The sequence below is a fragment of the Crocodylus porosus genome, unplaced genomic scaffold (assembly GCF_001723895.1).
Source record: "Crocodylus porosus isolate Cpor-Errol unplaced genomic scaffold, CroPor_comp1, whole genome shotgun sequence".
Lineage (NCBI taxonomy): Eukaryota > Metazoa > Chordata > Crocodylia > Crocodylidae > Crocodylus > Crocodylus porosus.
In genome coordinates this window covers 26,810,865-26,825,152 of record NW_017728918.1, presented here as the reverse complement: position 1 = coordinate 26,825,152, position 14,288 = coordinate 26,810,865, and the positions used below count along the sequence as shown (strand labels likewise).

Genomic DNA, 14,288 nt, shown 5'->3' with positions numbered 1-14,288 from the left:
CGGAGGCTGCCGGGGGCGCCGCGTGCGGGTGCCGGCGAGGGACATAGCGCGCCGCTTCGTGTCCGTTCGTCGCGATGTCGGCGAAGAGGAAGGCCGATGCCATGATCCCGGCCGAGGAGAGCGACCAGCTGCTTATCCGGCCCCTGTGAGTGGGCGGCGGGGCGCTGGGGGAAATGGGGCCTGAGGCGTTCTCAGTCCTCCGGGGCTGCTTGATGCAGGCGGCGGGGGCCCAGCAGCTGCGCCGGCTTCTTTGGGTCTTGTCCGACGTCTTCACCTCCCGCCTGGCCCCCGGGCCACCCCTGCCCTGGTCTTCGTAAAAGAAGTCTTTAGCAGCGCTGCGCCGAGGCCTGAGGAGGGGCTGGGGCTGGGGCTGTCGCTGTCTACGGCCAGCTGCGCGGAGCGGGGCTGTGCTCTTGGCACAGTGAAAAATGGGGTTTGGTGTTTTGTGCTGAGCCCTGTGAGTGCGAGAGAGCTGAGGCGATGGCTGCTGGCCTGAGGAAAGGAACAGTGAAAGCCTGCCTGGACCTGTCTTGACTCTGTGTGTCGGTCCAATAAAAGCTATCCTGCACAAGAGCTCTTGCCTTTCACATTGAGCTTGTGATCTGTCTTCTTCTTGGGCACCCTGATGACCAGCCAGTGATGTATCCCCCTCCCTCTGCACTGGCGTGTGGTCTTTCTTTCCTAGGACTGACATGGGACTTTGGAAAACTACTGAACTGTCTTTGTCATCTGCAGCCCAGGTCTGTACTTTATCAAAATGATCTTATTAGAGCTCAGCTCGCATCTCTTCCAAAATCAGAAAGTCTTGTTATCCATGTAAACCCTGTTCTTAGGTAAATGATGTCAACTCTGGTGTGACTGCACTTATTTTTTTGATGCATCTTGGGTCAGTCATGCAGACCTGGGCTTCACTGCCAGTAATGACTACCTTAACCCTGAAACTTCAAACTTTTTTATTTAAAAAGGAGGGTGGGGGAGGTTATAGATCACAAGCACACATTTTGGCTGCTTCCTAACACTGATTACTAGGGGTGCACTGATTCATAGACGCTAGGATCAGAAGGGCCCTCCACACATCATCGAGTCTGACTCTGCCTAGGCAGGAAAGAGTGCTGGGGTCAGCCTTCTCTTAAAGACCCTGAAGTTAGGGGAGAGCACCACCTCCCTTGGAAGCCCATTCCAAATTTTGCCCACCCTCACTGTGAAGAAGTTTTTCCCGATATCTAGCCTAAATCTGTTCTCTGTCAGTTTGTGACCGTTGTTCCTTGTTACCCCAAGAGGTGTCCTGGTGAACAAAGCATCTCTGATCCCTTGCTGCGTCCCCCTAATGAATTTGTAGGCAGCCACAAGATCACCTCTTAGCCTTCTCTTGCAGAGGCTGAAGAGGTCCACGTCCCTCAGTCTCTTCTCATTGGGCTTGTCCTGTAAGCCCCTAACCATACGAGTGGTCCTCCTCTGGACCCTCTCAAGTCTATCAACATCCTTGAAGTACGGCACCCAACTGCTGTCTGACCAATGCCACATAGAGGGGGAGTATCACCTCCTTGGATGTATCTGTTGGTGAATGATAAAATCTAGTTAGCTTTGCTAATGATTTTGTCACACTGATGACTCATGTTCGTCTTGGAGTCCATTAGGACTCTGAGATCCCTTTCCATTTCTGTGCTGCTGAGAAGCTCACTTCCTAGCCAGTAGGCATGCTGGATATTGTTGCGCCCTAGGTGCAGCACTCTGTACTTGTCCTTGTTGTACTGCATCCTATTGTGTACTGCCCACTTTTCCAACCTGTCCAGGTCTGCCTGCAATCATTCCCTACCCTCTGGAGTGTGCACTTCACCCCACAAAATAGTATCATCTGCAAACTTGGACAGAGTACACTTCACACCCACATCCAAGTTACTGATGAAGATATTGAAGAGTACAGGTCCAAGGACCGAACCTTGTGGGACCCCACTACCCACATCCTTTTAGGTCAATACCGACCCATCAACTACCATTCTCTGGGTACGACCGCTAGGCCAATCTGCTACCCACCAGATATGTAAACATCTATGTCACAGTCTCTGAATTTATTTCTGAGAATGGGATGAGGTACCATATCAAAGGCCTTCCTAAAATCCAAGAAAACAACATCCACCTCTACTCCTGCGTCTGAGTGTTTTGTGACCCTGTCATCAAATGAAACCAGATTGGTCAGGCATGATATACCTACTACAAATCTATGCTGGTTTCCTTGCTGCATTGTTTTTCCTGCTGGACTCCCACAGAGATGATCCTTCATAATCTTTTCAAAGACCTTTCCAAGGATGGAAGTGAGACTGACTGGCCTATAATTACTCAGATCCTCCTTCCTCCCTTGCTTCAAAATAGGGACCACATTGGCCCTTTTCCAGTCCTCCGGGACCTGACCCGAGCACCATGGGTGCTCAAACAGCTGTGCCAGTGGTTCTTTTATGACACCAGCAAATTCCTTCAGTACTCTTGGATGCAGCTCATCCAGGCCTGCCGACTTAAACACATCCGGTCCATCCAAGTGACTCTGCACCAAGTCAGCATCGACAGTTGGTGGGCTGGTGTCCCTCTAATGCCTGTCTAAGAGCCCATTAGGAGACTTATCTTGACCCCTGTTCAGGAACACTGAGGCAAAAAAACTCATTGATTAGCTCATCCTTATCCCCCCTGTCTGTCACTAATTGCTCCTTGTTCAGTAGGGGTCCTATGCTGCCCTGTGCCTTCCTTTTACTCCCTACATACCTATAAAAATGACTTTTTGTTGTCTTCAGTTTATGTTGCCAGCCTCAGCTCTAGTTGCTTTGGCCTTTCTGACTGCCTCCCTGCAAGTGTGGGACAAATAAGTATACTCCTCCTCGGTAGCTTCCTCCTGCTTCCACCGTCTGTATGCCTTCTTTTTTGCCCCTGGGATCCCCTGGATTTCCCTGTTTAGCCAAGGAAGTTTTTTGGTTTCTTTCCTCCTTTTCCCTTGTACTGGGATAGTCTCCCTCTGCGCCCAAAGAATTGCTTCCTTTAGGAGCAACCACCCTTCATGGACTCCTGTTTTGCCAATACTCTTATCCTGCAGTGTATCATTGACTAGACTCCCAAGCACACTGAAGTTAGCCTTCCTAAAGTCAAGCACTTCCACCCTATTAGTTACCTTACCCACTCTATGCCGTATGGTGAATTCGATTGATTGGTGGTCAGTGTCCCCCAGGTGACCACGAATTTGCAGCTCCCCTATCAGGTCCTCACCCATAGCCAACACCAAGTCCTGTAAGGTATTCCCCCTAGTGGGACCATATACCTTCTGCATTAGGTGAAGGTCCTGTACGCAGGTTAAGAACCTATGTGAGTGGTTGGGTTTAGCTGACGGTTCCTCCCAGGAGATGTCAGGGTAGTTTAGGTCTCCAATGATAACCACGTCCCTAGACTGTATGGCCTCTGAGAGCTGTCTCAAGAATTCCAAGTCTAGCTTTATAAATAGTTGACTATCGGATCGGCATCAGTAAAAGGAGGAATGACGTTATCGGCCATCAGCTTTTTTTGATTGTAGCCGATAATTACAGTCATGTGCCCAGAGCAGCCTGGAGAGCATGGTCTGGTCCTGCCACCAGCCCAAGCCTGTGGCAGACTACAGGTCCTGGTGAGCATCAGGAGGGAGAGGCGGCAGCAGGGAGCTGTCACAGGACGCCATGCTCAGCCGCAAAGGGACCATTTCCTGCAGTTGCCACCACTGTTGTGGCAATGCCACACGAGCAGCAGGGGTCTGAGTGCTGGGGCTGCCACAGAGATGTTGGGCTGTGCATGGGCAGGTAGGACAATGCACAAGGGACGTTCAGCTCCGCCAGGCACCAGGCGCCTTCACTCCTTGGCAGCAGTGGTATGCTCTGGGGCTCCAAACGCATCTGGTGCCACTGCCCATGCAAAGGTCTACTCTGCCTGCCCAGGATGGCAGCACAGACTGCACAGGGAGCAGGGATGCAGGTAGGAGCCATGGGTGAGGGAGTGATGTACGTAAGAAGGAAGTGGTCACCATCTTCCTTATGAGGGCCAGAGCAGGCAGTAGGCATGTGTGTGTGTTATAAATACAAAGCAAACAAACAGAAAGTTTTATTTATGTCAGTAGTTTAAAATGCCTTGCACTATTACTAAACATCTGTTATCGATCGGCATTGGCCAACATGGCTGGCTAATCATCGGCTATTGGTATCAGCCAAGAAAATCTTTATCAGTGCACCCTTACTGAGTACTGAGCAGTACAGAATACCATAAGCTGCACAGTCAGGATCTTGCGGCCAGGCTTAAGGTGGTGATAGGGAAGTACCAGGGGGTGAGTTTCCAATCTCCAGTGCTGTTCTTATGCATCTGGGTTTGGTCCTGGAGTTGCAGGAGCTGTCCTTTCTGTTGTATCACCTGCAGAGAATCTCTGCCATTTTGTCATGTCTTACATGGCATCAATATCTTTGCTTCGACAGTTTGACCTGTGTCACAAGACACCAAAGCTATATTTAACTTAAGAATGTTTAACAAAGAATGTTATTGCTCAGATAAAGGTAGCTGTGTAGTGAGTTATCAGAATGAAGGAGATAACTGATTAAAACTTGTGCCTCTGCCAGTGTAGCAAAAAAGAGTTATGGGGAATCTAATCGGTGAGCTTCCAAAATAAATGTAATTGGACCAGTTCTGTTCTGTCATTAATGACAGCATTGTGACCCTCTGGGGAAGTAAAATCTTAGCTCTATGGAAAGATAAAAAGTATTAATAATAGCCCTTAGCTTTGAGTTTCTAGCGATATCCATCACCATAATATCTAGCATGTCAGGATTTAAGTTACTTTTTACTTGAGTGAACTGACATACTACTACCAGTTACAGAATACTGAAATTTAATGGCCTCAGCCAAGCAACATGCAAACATGACGGATACTCTGTGTGAATGTAATGTAATGTAATTTGGTAATCATATGCTTCCTGCACTTGATTATTCTGGGGGTGTGAGATTTGTACAATCACTAGAAACTTATTTTTCCATCAGATATCATGTTAATCTTTGACTGACTGCCTTTAGTCAGTCAGAGCTGGGCTTTGCAAAGTTGCTGGAGCTATTTCTCAGTTACCTTGATACAAATGTGCAAAACTCACAAATCTATTCAGACTGGTGTAGTCTCAGTGCTCTTATTGAATTCCTCATAATTTCCAAGCTGTATTTTAGCAATGAATATACCACCTCCATTTTTCAGTGTTGTGACAGGAATTGAAAACCTCTCAGTGTATATAAAACTGAAAAGGATGGAGACTGGGGGGTTATATTAAAAATGACATGCATTGGAGCTCTTGTCTCCTGAACACTGGTCATATAGAGAGTATTGATTGTCACTTCTGTTTATTGGAAAAATCGTATTTCTCCTTTACTGTTGAGATGCCTTATTAACATCTTTCATTTATTTTGTGAAAGAAAGAATCAATATAAATTATAAATTGAGGGTGTTTCCTGCTAACTTCACAACAATTCTGTGGTAGGCCAATAAAATCTGGATACAGATACAGGTACAGTTGATACAGTTGAAAGCCTCTATACCATATTTAATAATTTAAGGGATAAATTTACCATATCTCAGTTGCTTCACTCAAAAGTAAATCAGCCCCCTTCAGCAAAAGCAAGGTTTCTGCCATAGTAGACTCAAGGCATCCCTTAGAAAATGTTAGCTCTTAGTTTTTACTTGTTTTTTGACTACAGAAAAACTAATAAGAGCAATTATTTTGTTGCAAAGAACGTGGAACACAAGACGTCAGAATTTTTTGACACTTTAGTTCCAATTTGAATGTTCTGGGTTTACCTTATAAATCCATATATAGTTGTTTGTTTACCTGACAGTGCTATTATCCAGTGGTGCTCTGTGGCACCCTGGTTGAGAATCGCTGGATTCATGACCTCCCTAAATCACCTTCAGTTTTATTTTTCTCTAATTCTGTAATTGTTAATGAATCAAAAAAAGAGAGGCCAGAGCCATTTTGCTGGAGTAAGTCTCCTGTGTGCTGTTTTGGATAGAATTACAGTTTGACTTAACAGAATTACACTGTACACACATTGTAAGCACCCTATTGTTTTGCAGTCAGTATGGTACATTACAGTGTAATTAGTCCTGCAGCAGTCATTGAAAGGTGCAGTTCAGTACAGTGTTGCAACTAATTGTTTTATGTAAAGTGGGTAGTTGATTTTGTTTCTGGTAACTTTGTCATTGATTTCTTTTACAGAGGTGCTGGGCAAGAAGTAGGAAGATCATGCATTATTTTGGAGTTTAAAGGAAGAAAAATAATGGTAATTGTTATACTATTGTGTTATATTACTAATTTAAATTTTGTTGAAGTTTAAAGGAAGAACAATAATGGTAATTATTTGTAAACACCTTCAGTTACAACTTCTATTGTAGAAAGCTGTCATGGGTAAATCCAGGTTCCTAACTAAAGCTTTGTATCAAAGTTTGCCGCTTCCAGAAGAGATGGATCCTATGGTTGTCACAGGCCAGCTGGGCACTGCTAGGGTATTAGTCACTGGCACAATTCTATCACAGGCCAACTGGGCTGTTTGGTTCAGTTTCAGATCAAGGAGGCAAAGTTGGGAGTGAAGTAAAGGCAAATTTATTATAGCTAACACATACATAACAGTTAACAGAAAGATAAATGTGATAAGCAGATAATGCAGTATTAAAGAGCTAATAGTAAATAATAATAACAGATAATAACAACAGATAGATCAATTCTGTCCTAGGCCAACTGGGCACTGTCAGGGTATTAGCCACTGGGCTGTTTAAAGCAACAGATAGACAGACATTGGTCGGCAACTTATCGATAGTCCTTCAATGCCAGGTATGCATCAGGTGATTCCAGCGGAGTCAGGTGTCCCTGATCGATGCTGTTAGAGGGATTACCGGGGAAGGTCCCTTGATCAGGATCCGATCCTCACTCACACCAGGAGTCCGGGTTCTGGGCATGGAACAGAAATGACCATTCTGTTCCCTCCTTCCTGCTGGTCACCTGATCACGCGCTTTTTATACCTAGTCTTATGCTAATCTGTTGGCTTTAAAGCCACTCATAATGTTGCCCTATAGCTGTTACCCTATGGGATTGAAAGGTGTTAAAAATTATCATAAAAGGTTACCTAGACTCGGGTTTATCCAATAAGCAAGTTACAATGCAGCACCTTTAGGTTTGAAATTGACATTGCTCTGCCTAAGCCCCAACGCTTTTTAGGTTTTCTTTGAATATGCTTTCTTGGGATGTGCTTTCTTGGAATGTGTTGGGTGTGCCAGACAGTTGGATCCAGTTTTATCATCAAGGCTGAACCCTGAGCAAAAAACCATTAAGTCACCTAATCTTATAGCTACAGTTTTGCCTATGGGGCCCAGTCAGTTACACAAACAGTTAATTTTATCATTTTGGTTAAGTTTTGACAGACAAGTTACATTTGCAGTTTACAAACTTACAAGCTTTATATTAACTAATATTAGCTGTTTAGGCAAAATGCCAAATGTCTCTAAGAAGTACATATTTATTGCTTATTAATCCCTCTGGTTCTGGCTGTCACATATGGTTCCCAAGAACAGTTTAAACAGTGGAAGGACATAAATTCTGAAAGAAAGTTTAGGTATCTATTTATGCTTGTGTGCAGGTGATACCTAGCGTTCAGTGGTTGTCTGTAAATGATACCTAACTTTCAGTGGAGCCTGTATCTATACTTTGTAAACATAGTTTTGAATATAGTCCAAACACCCACATATCTTTGCTTTTCTACTATTGAGCTCAGATGATAAAATCTACACTTAAATACTTTTTTTCAGCTATTTACTCAAAAGGTAGAAGCATGAATAGAGATGTGAAAAGAATCAGAAAAGGTATACAGTTTTCCACTGGGGATATGCTGTATAGACAGACACACTAGCTTAGCTTCTATCATGGAGCTTAATCTTCCAATGTTAAAAATAGTGAATAAACAAAATTAACTTTTCCTACATGATACTGAAGGTCACAAATCATTTGTAACTAAGTTAAATTTAGTAACTTAGTTTGTAAATTAAACTGCATGATTCTCTTTATATGTAGTTTTCTGTTAAGAGTTTCAGTTATTTTTCATCACTTTTCAGCTTGATTGTGGAATCCACCCTGGTCTAGAAGGAATGGATGCCCTTCCTTACATTGACTTGATAGATCCTGCTGAGATTGATCTTCTCTTAATTAGTCAGTAAGTTGCACTTTGAACAAGAATTAGTGCTTTTTAGAGGGTCGATGTAATGTAGGCTCCGACACTGGGAGAAAGCACATGGGGTGACAGTATCTTTTTATTATGTGAACTGGGTCTTAATATCAAACTTTTATCCATCCCTATTACAACTTTGGCTCATGTTTCCTGCTTGTAATCATATAACACTACGTATCTTTACAATGGCAACTTCAGCTGTTCTTCATGTAGAAAACAAGTTTTAGGAAAATTATTGTTTGCATTTTTAGTTTTAATGGAAGTTGTATCTTGCACCAGCAATCAGTGGAAAGGCTTATACACACTTAAATGGAGGTTGGCTCAGGCCCATAATAGTAGCTACCACTGAGAAAGGAGCCAGCTTTATGAAACCAATTAACTTTCCATGAACTACCCATGTTTTAAATACTAGCATTTGGTACAGTGGTTCTAGGGAGATTCACCCAAATACATTATGTATTTCTTACACTTGTATCTCAAGAGCCATTCAAATTAGCACTGTAGCACAGTTGAAATCATAGGTAAGTAGGGCTGGAAGGGACCTCATGAGGTCATGTAGTCCAGCCCTCCCCCCCATACTATCCCAGCCTCTCGAACCTGTTCTTGAAAATTTCCAGGGGTGGAGATTGCAAAACTTCTCAGTGATTCTTTAATGATTCCTTAAAAAATCATTCCCCTGTCTGTATTTGTGTAGATGTGGCAAAACACTTATCTAGTGTGCTACTGAAAATACAGTCTAGTAGTTTACCTCTTCATATATGGTGGCCTGCATACCACTTTTACAATCACCACAGCTACATTTATTTTATATTCCTCCCTATGTGTGTGGTATGTATATTTTTTCTATATCCACTATCAGTCCTTTTTTTAAATAAATATAAAAATTGAATAAAAGAGATCACCCACAACAATTCTTGCCTCTTGCGTAAAAAATTATAAGCTTGTTTTGGTAAAATGCCTTCAGTAAATGCATAACTTGAAATTCCATCTTTCTTTATAAGTCTCATATTTCTGAATATAGAAGTTTAGCAATATGGCCTGGGTAATCTTGATATTGCAGTTTTTACATGTCTTGAATTTGTGATTTTTGTATTAATACAGCAAAATAGTGAATTGTATGCCACATGCATTCTACAACATTAGCATATTGACTGGCTTTATACTGTTGTTTGAAGTTTCCATTTAGATCACTGTGGGGCTCTACCATGGTTTTTGCAAAAAACAAGTTTTAAAGGAAGGACATTTATGACTCATGCTACAAAAGCTATTTACAGGTGGCTTCTTTCAGATTATGTCAAAGTTAGGTAAGTTGACCTGGTTTGTGTTTTTTTAATTATTATTAGCATGCCCAATGGGGAAAGTGTATGTGAAATAATACAGTGATTTAGGGACTTTGGGTGCATTCTTTTAGGTCTTTACAGTGCCAACCTAAACATTTACATATCTAAATTTCTTGCTGAGTTCACTTATAATACTAATAATATCTTGGGGTTTAAAACCAAAAAAAAGGGACTCTAATCTTCTTTTAACTGGTTGTTTTCTTTCATTTGTGCTTTTCCAAAGGTTCTAACCATAACAGTAGACCAGTCATTTGCTAGTCAGTTTAACTTTGGGGTCCCTAGGCCCTAACAATGTCTGGGTTCCAAACATAGAAAGGAATATTTTATGTCAATTTCCTACACTTCTAAAAGTTAATGAAACATCCATTTCCGTCCCTCTCTCAAACTGATTTACCTACTTTTTCCCCCTTGTTCCCCTACGCCCCACCTTCCTTTCTCCCTAGACTGAGTAGGTGGGGGAAGTCTTGTCTTGCATTCAAATAAATACAGCATATAAAACCTTCAGTTTTTGGTCCAAATAGGAACCCTGCTCCTGCCTGCAGTTATTTCCAGCACCGGTCCATGTGCAGTTTAAGGTGCTGGGCTTGACCTGTAAAGCCTTAAAAGGCCTGAGTCCTGCAAAACTAAGGAACTCCCACCTTGTTCCTTTAATTCCATCACAATCCCTATGGTCAGTCAAGAGCAACCTTCTGCAAGTACCATCTGTGTACCAAGTTTGTTTGGTAAAAATGTATGGGAGGTTGCTCTTAGTAGTCGCTTTTTGGCTTTGGAACTCCCTTCTCCCTGACCCCATCAGAGTCGAGCCAGGTTATCTTTTGGAAGTGTTGCAAAACTTTATTTAGGTAGTCTTTTAGCAGATGGAGTTAAGTTTTGGGGTGTGGTCTGGGAAACTACCTTAGCATTTATCTTCTCCTGTTTTTACAACTTGCTTTATTGTAAGTCACCATGAGTTTCTTTTGGGGAGGGTGGCATAGATAAATAAATAAATACATATATGTTCTTATCTCTCTTCTCTCATCTGTTTCATTCAGGTCTTTTACCTAAACATGTCTTTCTTTCCTTCTTACACTCTCACCTTTGTACTTTCTTTCTCTGCTCTCTTAAATTTCACCTTAAAGCATTCTACTTCTAAATCTATTCACAAAAAATGTCTTCAATTTTTGTGTAAAGTAAATGCGTGAAACTGGCTGATGCTCAGACACTTTGTTTTTATACAGCAATATATCGGCAGATGATATGCTATATACAGAGACAGATCTGGAAGAAAGCATGGACAAAATTGAAACCATCAACTTCCATGAAGTAAAAGAGGTGGCAGGAATCAAGTTCTGGTGTTACCATGCAGGCCATGTTCTAGGAGCAGCTATGTTTATGATTGAAATAGCTGGTGTAAAGGTACTTATCAGTATAGAGTGGAAAGCTGCATACGGGTCTTTGGCACATGGTATTTCTTATTGGTTAAGTGCCAGCAATGTACTGAAAACTGTCCAAGACACAAGATGAGGTATAGTCAGGTGCTCAGTGCTGTTGTCAGTTGGAATCCAATGGGACACAGAAGGAGACACATAATCTTAGAACTATTGTTTGTCAATTATAATGGGTTAGTGATCGCAGTTATGTCAAAATGAGATAGTGTATGTTGGCTAATTACAAGAAGTGTACCTTTAAGTTTCTGACTTAGGTGTATAATAACAATACAAGAATCTCCAAACTAGCCTACTGAGAGCTGGGTGAGCAGCTGATGCTGGCTTGATTCCAGGAGCTCACATCTATGAAAAGGCAACTGAATACATAAATAGTTTCCTAATGCTATTTTACCTTGTTTGTCTGTCTAGGTACTTAAATGACCCTCGTCACCATAGTATCTGAGTGCCTCATGTTAATGAATTTATCCTCACAACACCCTTGTGAGGTAGGAAAATATTCTTATCCCTGTTTTTAGGTACAGAGCAACCAAGTCACTTCTCTGAAGTTATAGAACAGCCTGGGGCAGAGGCCGATGTTGAACATTGGTTTCATGAGTCCCAATTCAGTATCTTAATAGGGAAATCACCATTCCTCCACTGAAATATGCCTGAGGTGCACTAAGTTTTTACTACAGGATGAAGAAATGTGGTCCTGAACTAGGTGGTGGTTCACAAAGTCATTTTTCTGTTAGGATTTGATTTGTCCCATGAATGCTTGAGAAGATTTTTTTAAAAAGATAAAGCCTGTGTATGGGTAAGGCTGTGTAACTACAACAACTAGGATACAAGTTAGAGTTATGAGTTGTTCTGCTTATTAGCAGCTGCAGACGGGAAGAAACTTTTTCCCTTTTTGTGCATCTTATCTCTCACGTGACCCATTTCCTCCTGCCTATTATGTTCTTTGCTTTCTTCTGAAACACACGATATAGGCAACAGGCTGGATCTGGCCCACAGAGCTGGTGCTTTACTGATGTTCAGTTGCACGGGCTTCAACTGGGCCACATTGTGCTGCACTACACTGCAGCTGAGCAGTGGGGAACTTTCTGTGTTGTGCTGCAGCCAGGTGGTGTACAGAAACAGTGGCCAGACTTCAGCACTGGCTACCTCCAAAGGTGGGCCGTTCCTGCCTGCTGCCAGAAAATGTTGCCGACTACTGGTGTAAGCTCCGTCACTGATATAGCTATATCAGCTATAGTTATACAGAAACCACTTATCTTTGCTGCTGCTAGCTATCTGTGTTCTTATTCAAGCTTTTGAGAATCAGTTTTATTTTATTTATGCTCTTGAAAAGCGTGGTGGTTGTGCACATAACATGTAGACTTCTGAAATCAGAATGAGGTCATTTACTCTGGTTAAGGTGCAGATCACAGTTAAGAGTCTGTGTGTTTTAAAAGTACCTGCTTGGGCATGCACAAGAAAATTAGCTGACTTTAAGGTAAGATGAGATGAGCAGTAATGTACTGGAGAAGAGCATCAAGACTATAGTGAAAGTGTTTAAAATTATCAGCTGCTTTTTAAAGATGTGTGTGCAGCTTTCTCGAGTAGAACCAGATTTATATAGGTAACAGAAAATGTTAGCTTTTGTTGCTTTATTTATTATATTCTCAAATGCAGTCTGAGTTTGTCCTTGTGGACAAAACATCTAATGTGTGTGTTTACAGGTGTAAAAACCTGAAAACGTCACTCTTAACACAGAAAAGAATTACCAAAAATGTTAGTAATTGAAATCTTACTAGTGATTTTGATTAAAGATAGATATATATATATATAGAGAGAGAGAGAGAGAGAGGTACAATCCATAAATATTATTTTTGCTAACATATTAAACACATCTATACAAGGCAAATTCGTAAGTATTTGCTGACCGTTATTCTGATCATAGGTGAATTGTTTCTCTTTCACTGTCACAGCTTTTATATACAGGTGATTTCTCAAGACAGGAAGACAGACACCTCATGGCAGCTGAGATTCCTACCATTAAACCTGACATTCTTATAATTGTAAGTTTTGCACAGCAGTTTCTGTATATAAGCATGTAGGTTTATCTAGAAGGGGAGGGTGGGTGTTACTTAAATTGTAAGATTAATATCAAAATGAAAGAGGAAACTTAAAGGTGACATATAACTAGCAACTTGTATTAAGTCCTATTAGTCCAGGCTACAGGGTATTCACACATCTTGATAGTTTCCTCCTAAGTTGTTTTTCCTCAAGTTTCTTTATTTGAAAGTGGTGCATAATGTAATTTTTAACGCATTAAAATTTGTGCCATCTTAAAAATAACTTGCACATCACCATTCCGTAAAATGGCATTTTGTGTTGTTCAGTATTCAGTATCCTGGGGTGTCCACACAGAAGAGGGCCCACTGTGGCACTGGCTTTTAAGTAGTAGCATGCTGGACCCATAACACAAATTAAGCATGTACTGAATTCTGCCTAATGTTTTAGCCCAGGCAATGACAAACATTGTACAAAACATGATGTAGTCACTTCTCTAACCTCTCTGCAACCCTCAACTACACCACCAATTAGGACAAGCATCCTAGATCAAAAATAAGACTAGTGAAGAATGTCACTTCTTGTCTTGAAGCTGCGGGGTGAATGTGAGCAGCATAACAAGTTAATGTCATTTTCCTCACAAAAAAATATTGAGAAGTCTTTAATGGGTATAAATGGGCATGATCTTTTTGTGTCTTCTCTATAAGAGATAATCTCTAGATCATAGTGCTGCCTGCATCAGCATAGTGGAGCACTGGGCCAATATAAACATCAGACTGAAACATTATGGTGTGGATTTACAATAATTTCAGCCACTTCTGGCCTGCCACTGTTGGTTGCACTTGTACAACGCCTGATTTAGTCAGAGGCATTATTTTTATTGCTAGTTTTTTATTTAGTTTCAAGCAAGATGAATAGTGGCTTTGCCCAGCTACACTTAGGATTTGCTGTGAGGCAGGTCCATTGGCTGCCAAAGGCTGAAATCTGGGAAATACTAACTGTAAATCAGGGGTCAGCAACCCCTGGCACACATGCCGAGCATGGCACGCAATGCCATTTTCCTTGGCATGTATTGGGGCCGGGGAGGCAGCAGCTATTTGCAGCCTCCTGGCTGCAGCCGGCCCCAGCTCTGGGTAGCTGCTGACAGATTTCATAGATTTTCATAGACATTAGGGCTGGAAGGGACCTCGGGAGATCATCGAGTCCAGCCCCCTGCCCAAAGGGCAGGAAGTCAGC

The 14,288-nt window shown here is 42.0% G+C and overlaps 1 protein-coding gene across 2 annotated transcripts in view; it reads left to right on the top strand.

The window, feature by feature from the left end:
* Positions 1-2: 2 nt before the first annotated feature.
* The window catches only part of CPSF3 (cleavage and polyadenylation specific factor 3), a 57,617-nt gene continuing 43,331 nt past the window's right edge, over positions 3-14,288 (top strand). The window contains exons 1-6 of one of the 2 annotated variants that reach the window (XM_019537419.1): positions 3-145; positions 6,252-6,315; positions 8,139-8,236; positions 9,427-9,555; positions 10,809-10,986; positions 12,968-13,057. In XM_019537419.1, the coding sequence (XP_019392964.1) occupies positions 75-145; positions 6,252-6,315; positions 8,139-8,236; positions 9,427-9,555; positions 10,809-10,986; positions 12,968-13,057 (630 nt within the window). In that variant the 5' untranslated portion in view covers positions 3-74. Of the gene's footprint in view, positions 146-6,251; positions 6,316-8,138; positions 8,237-9,426; positions 9,556-10,808; positions 10,987-12,967; positions 13,058-14,288 lie in introns of those variants that run through there. The other variant, XM_019537420.1, reaches the window with a different exon arrangement.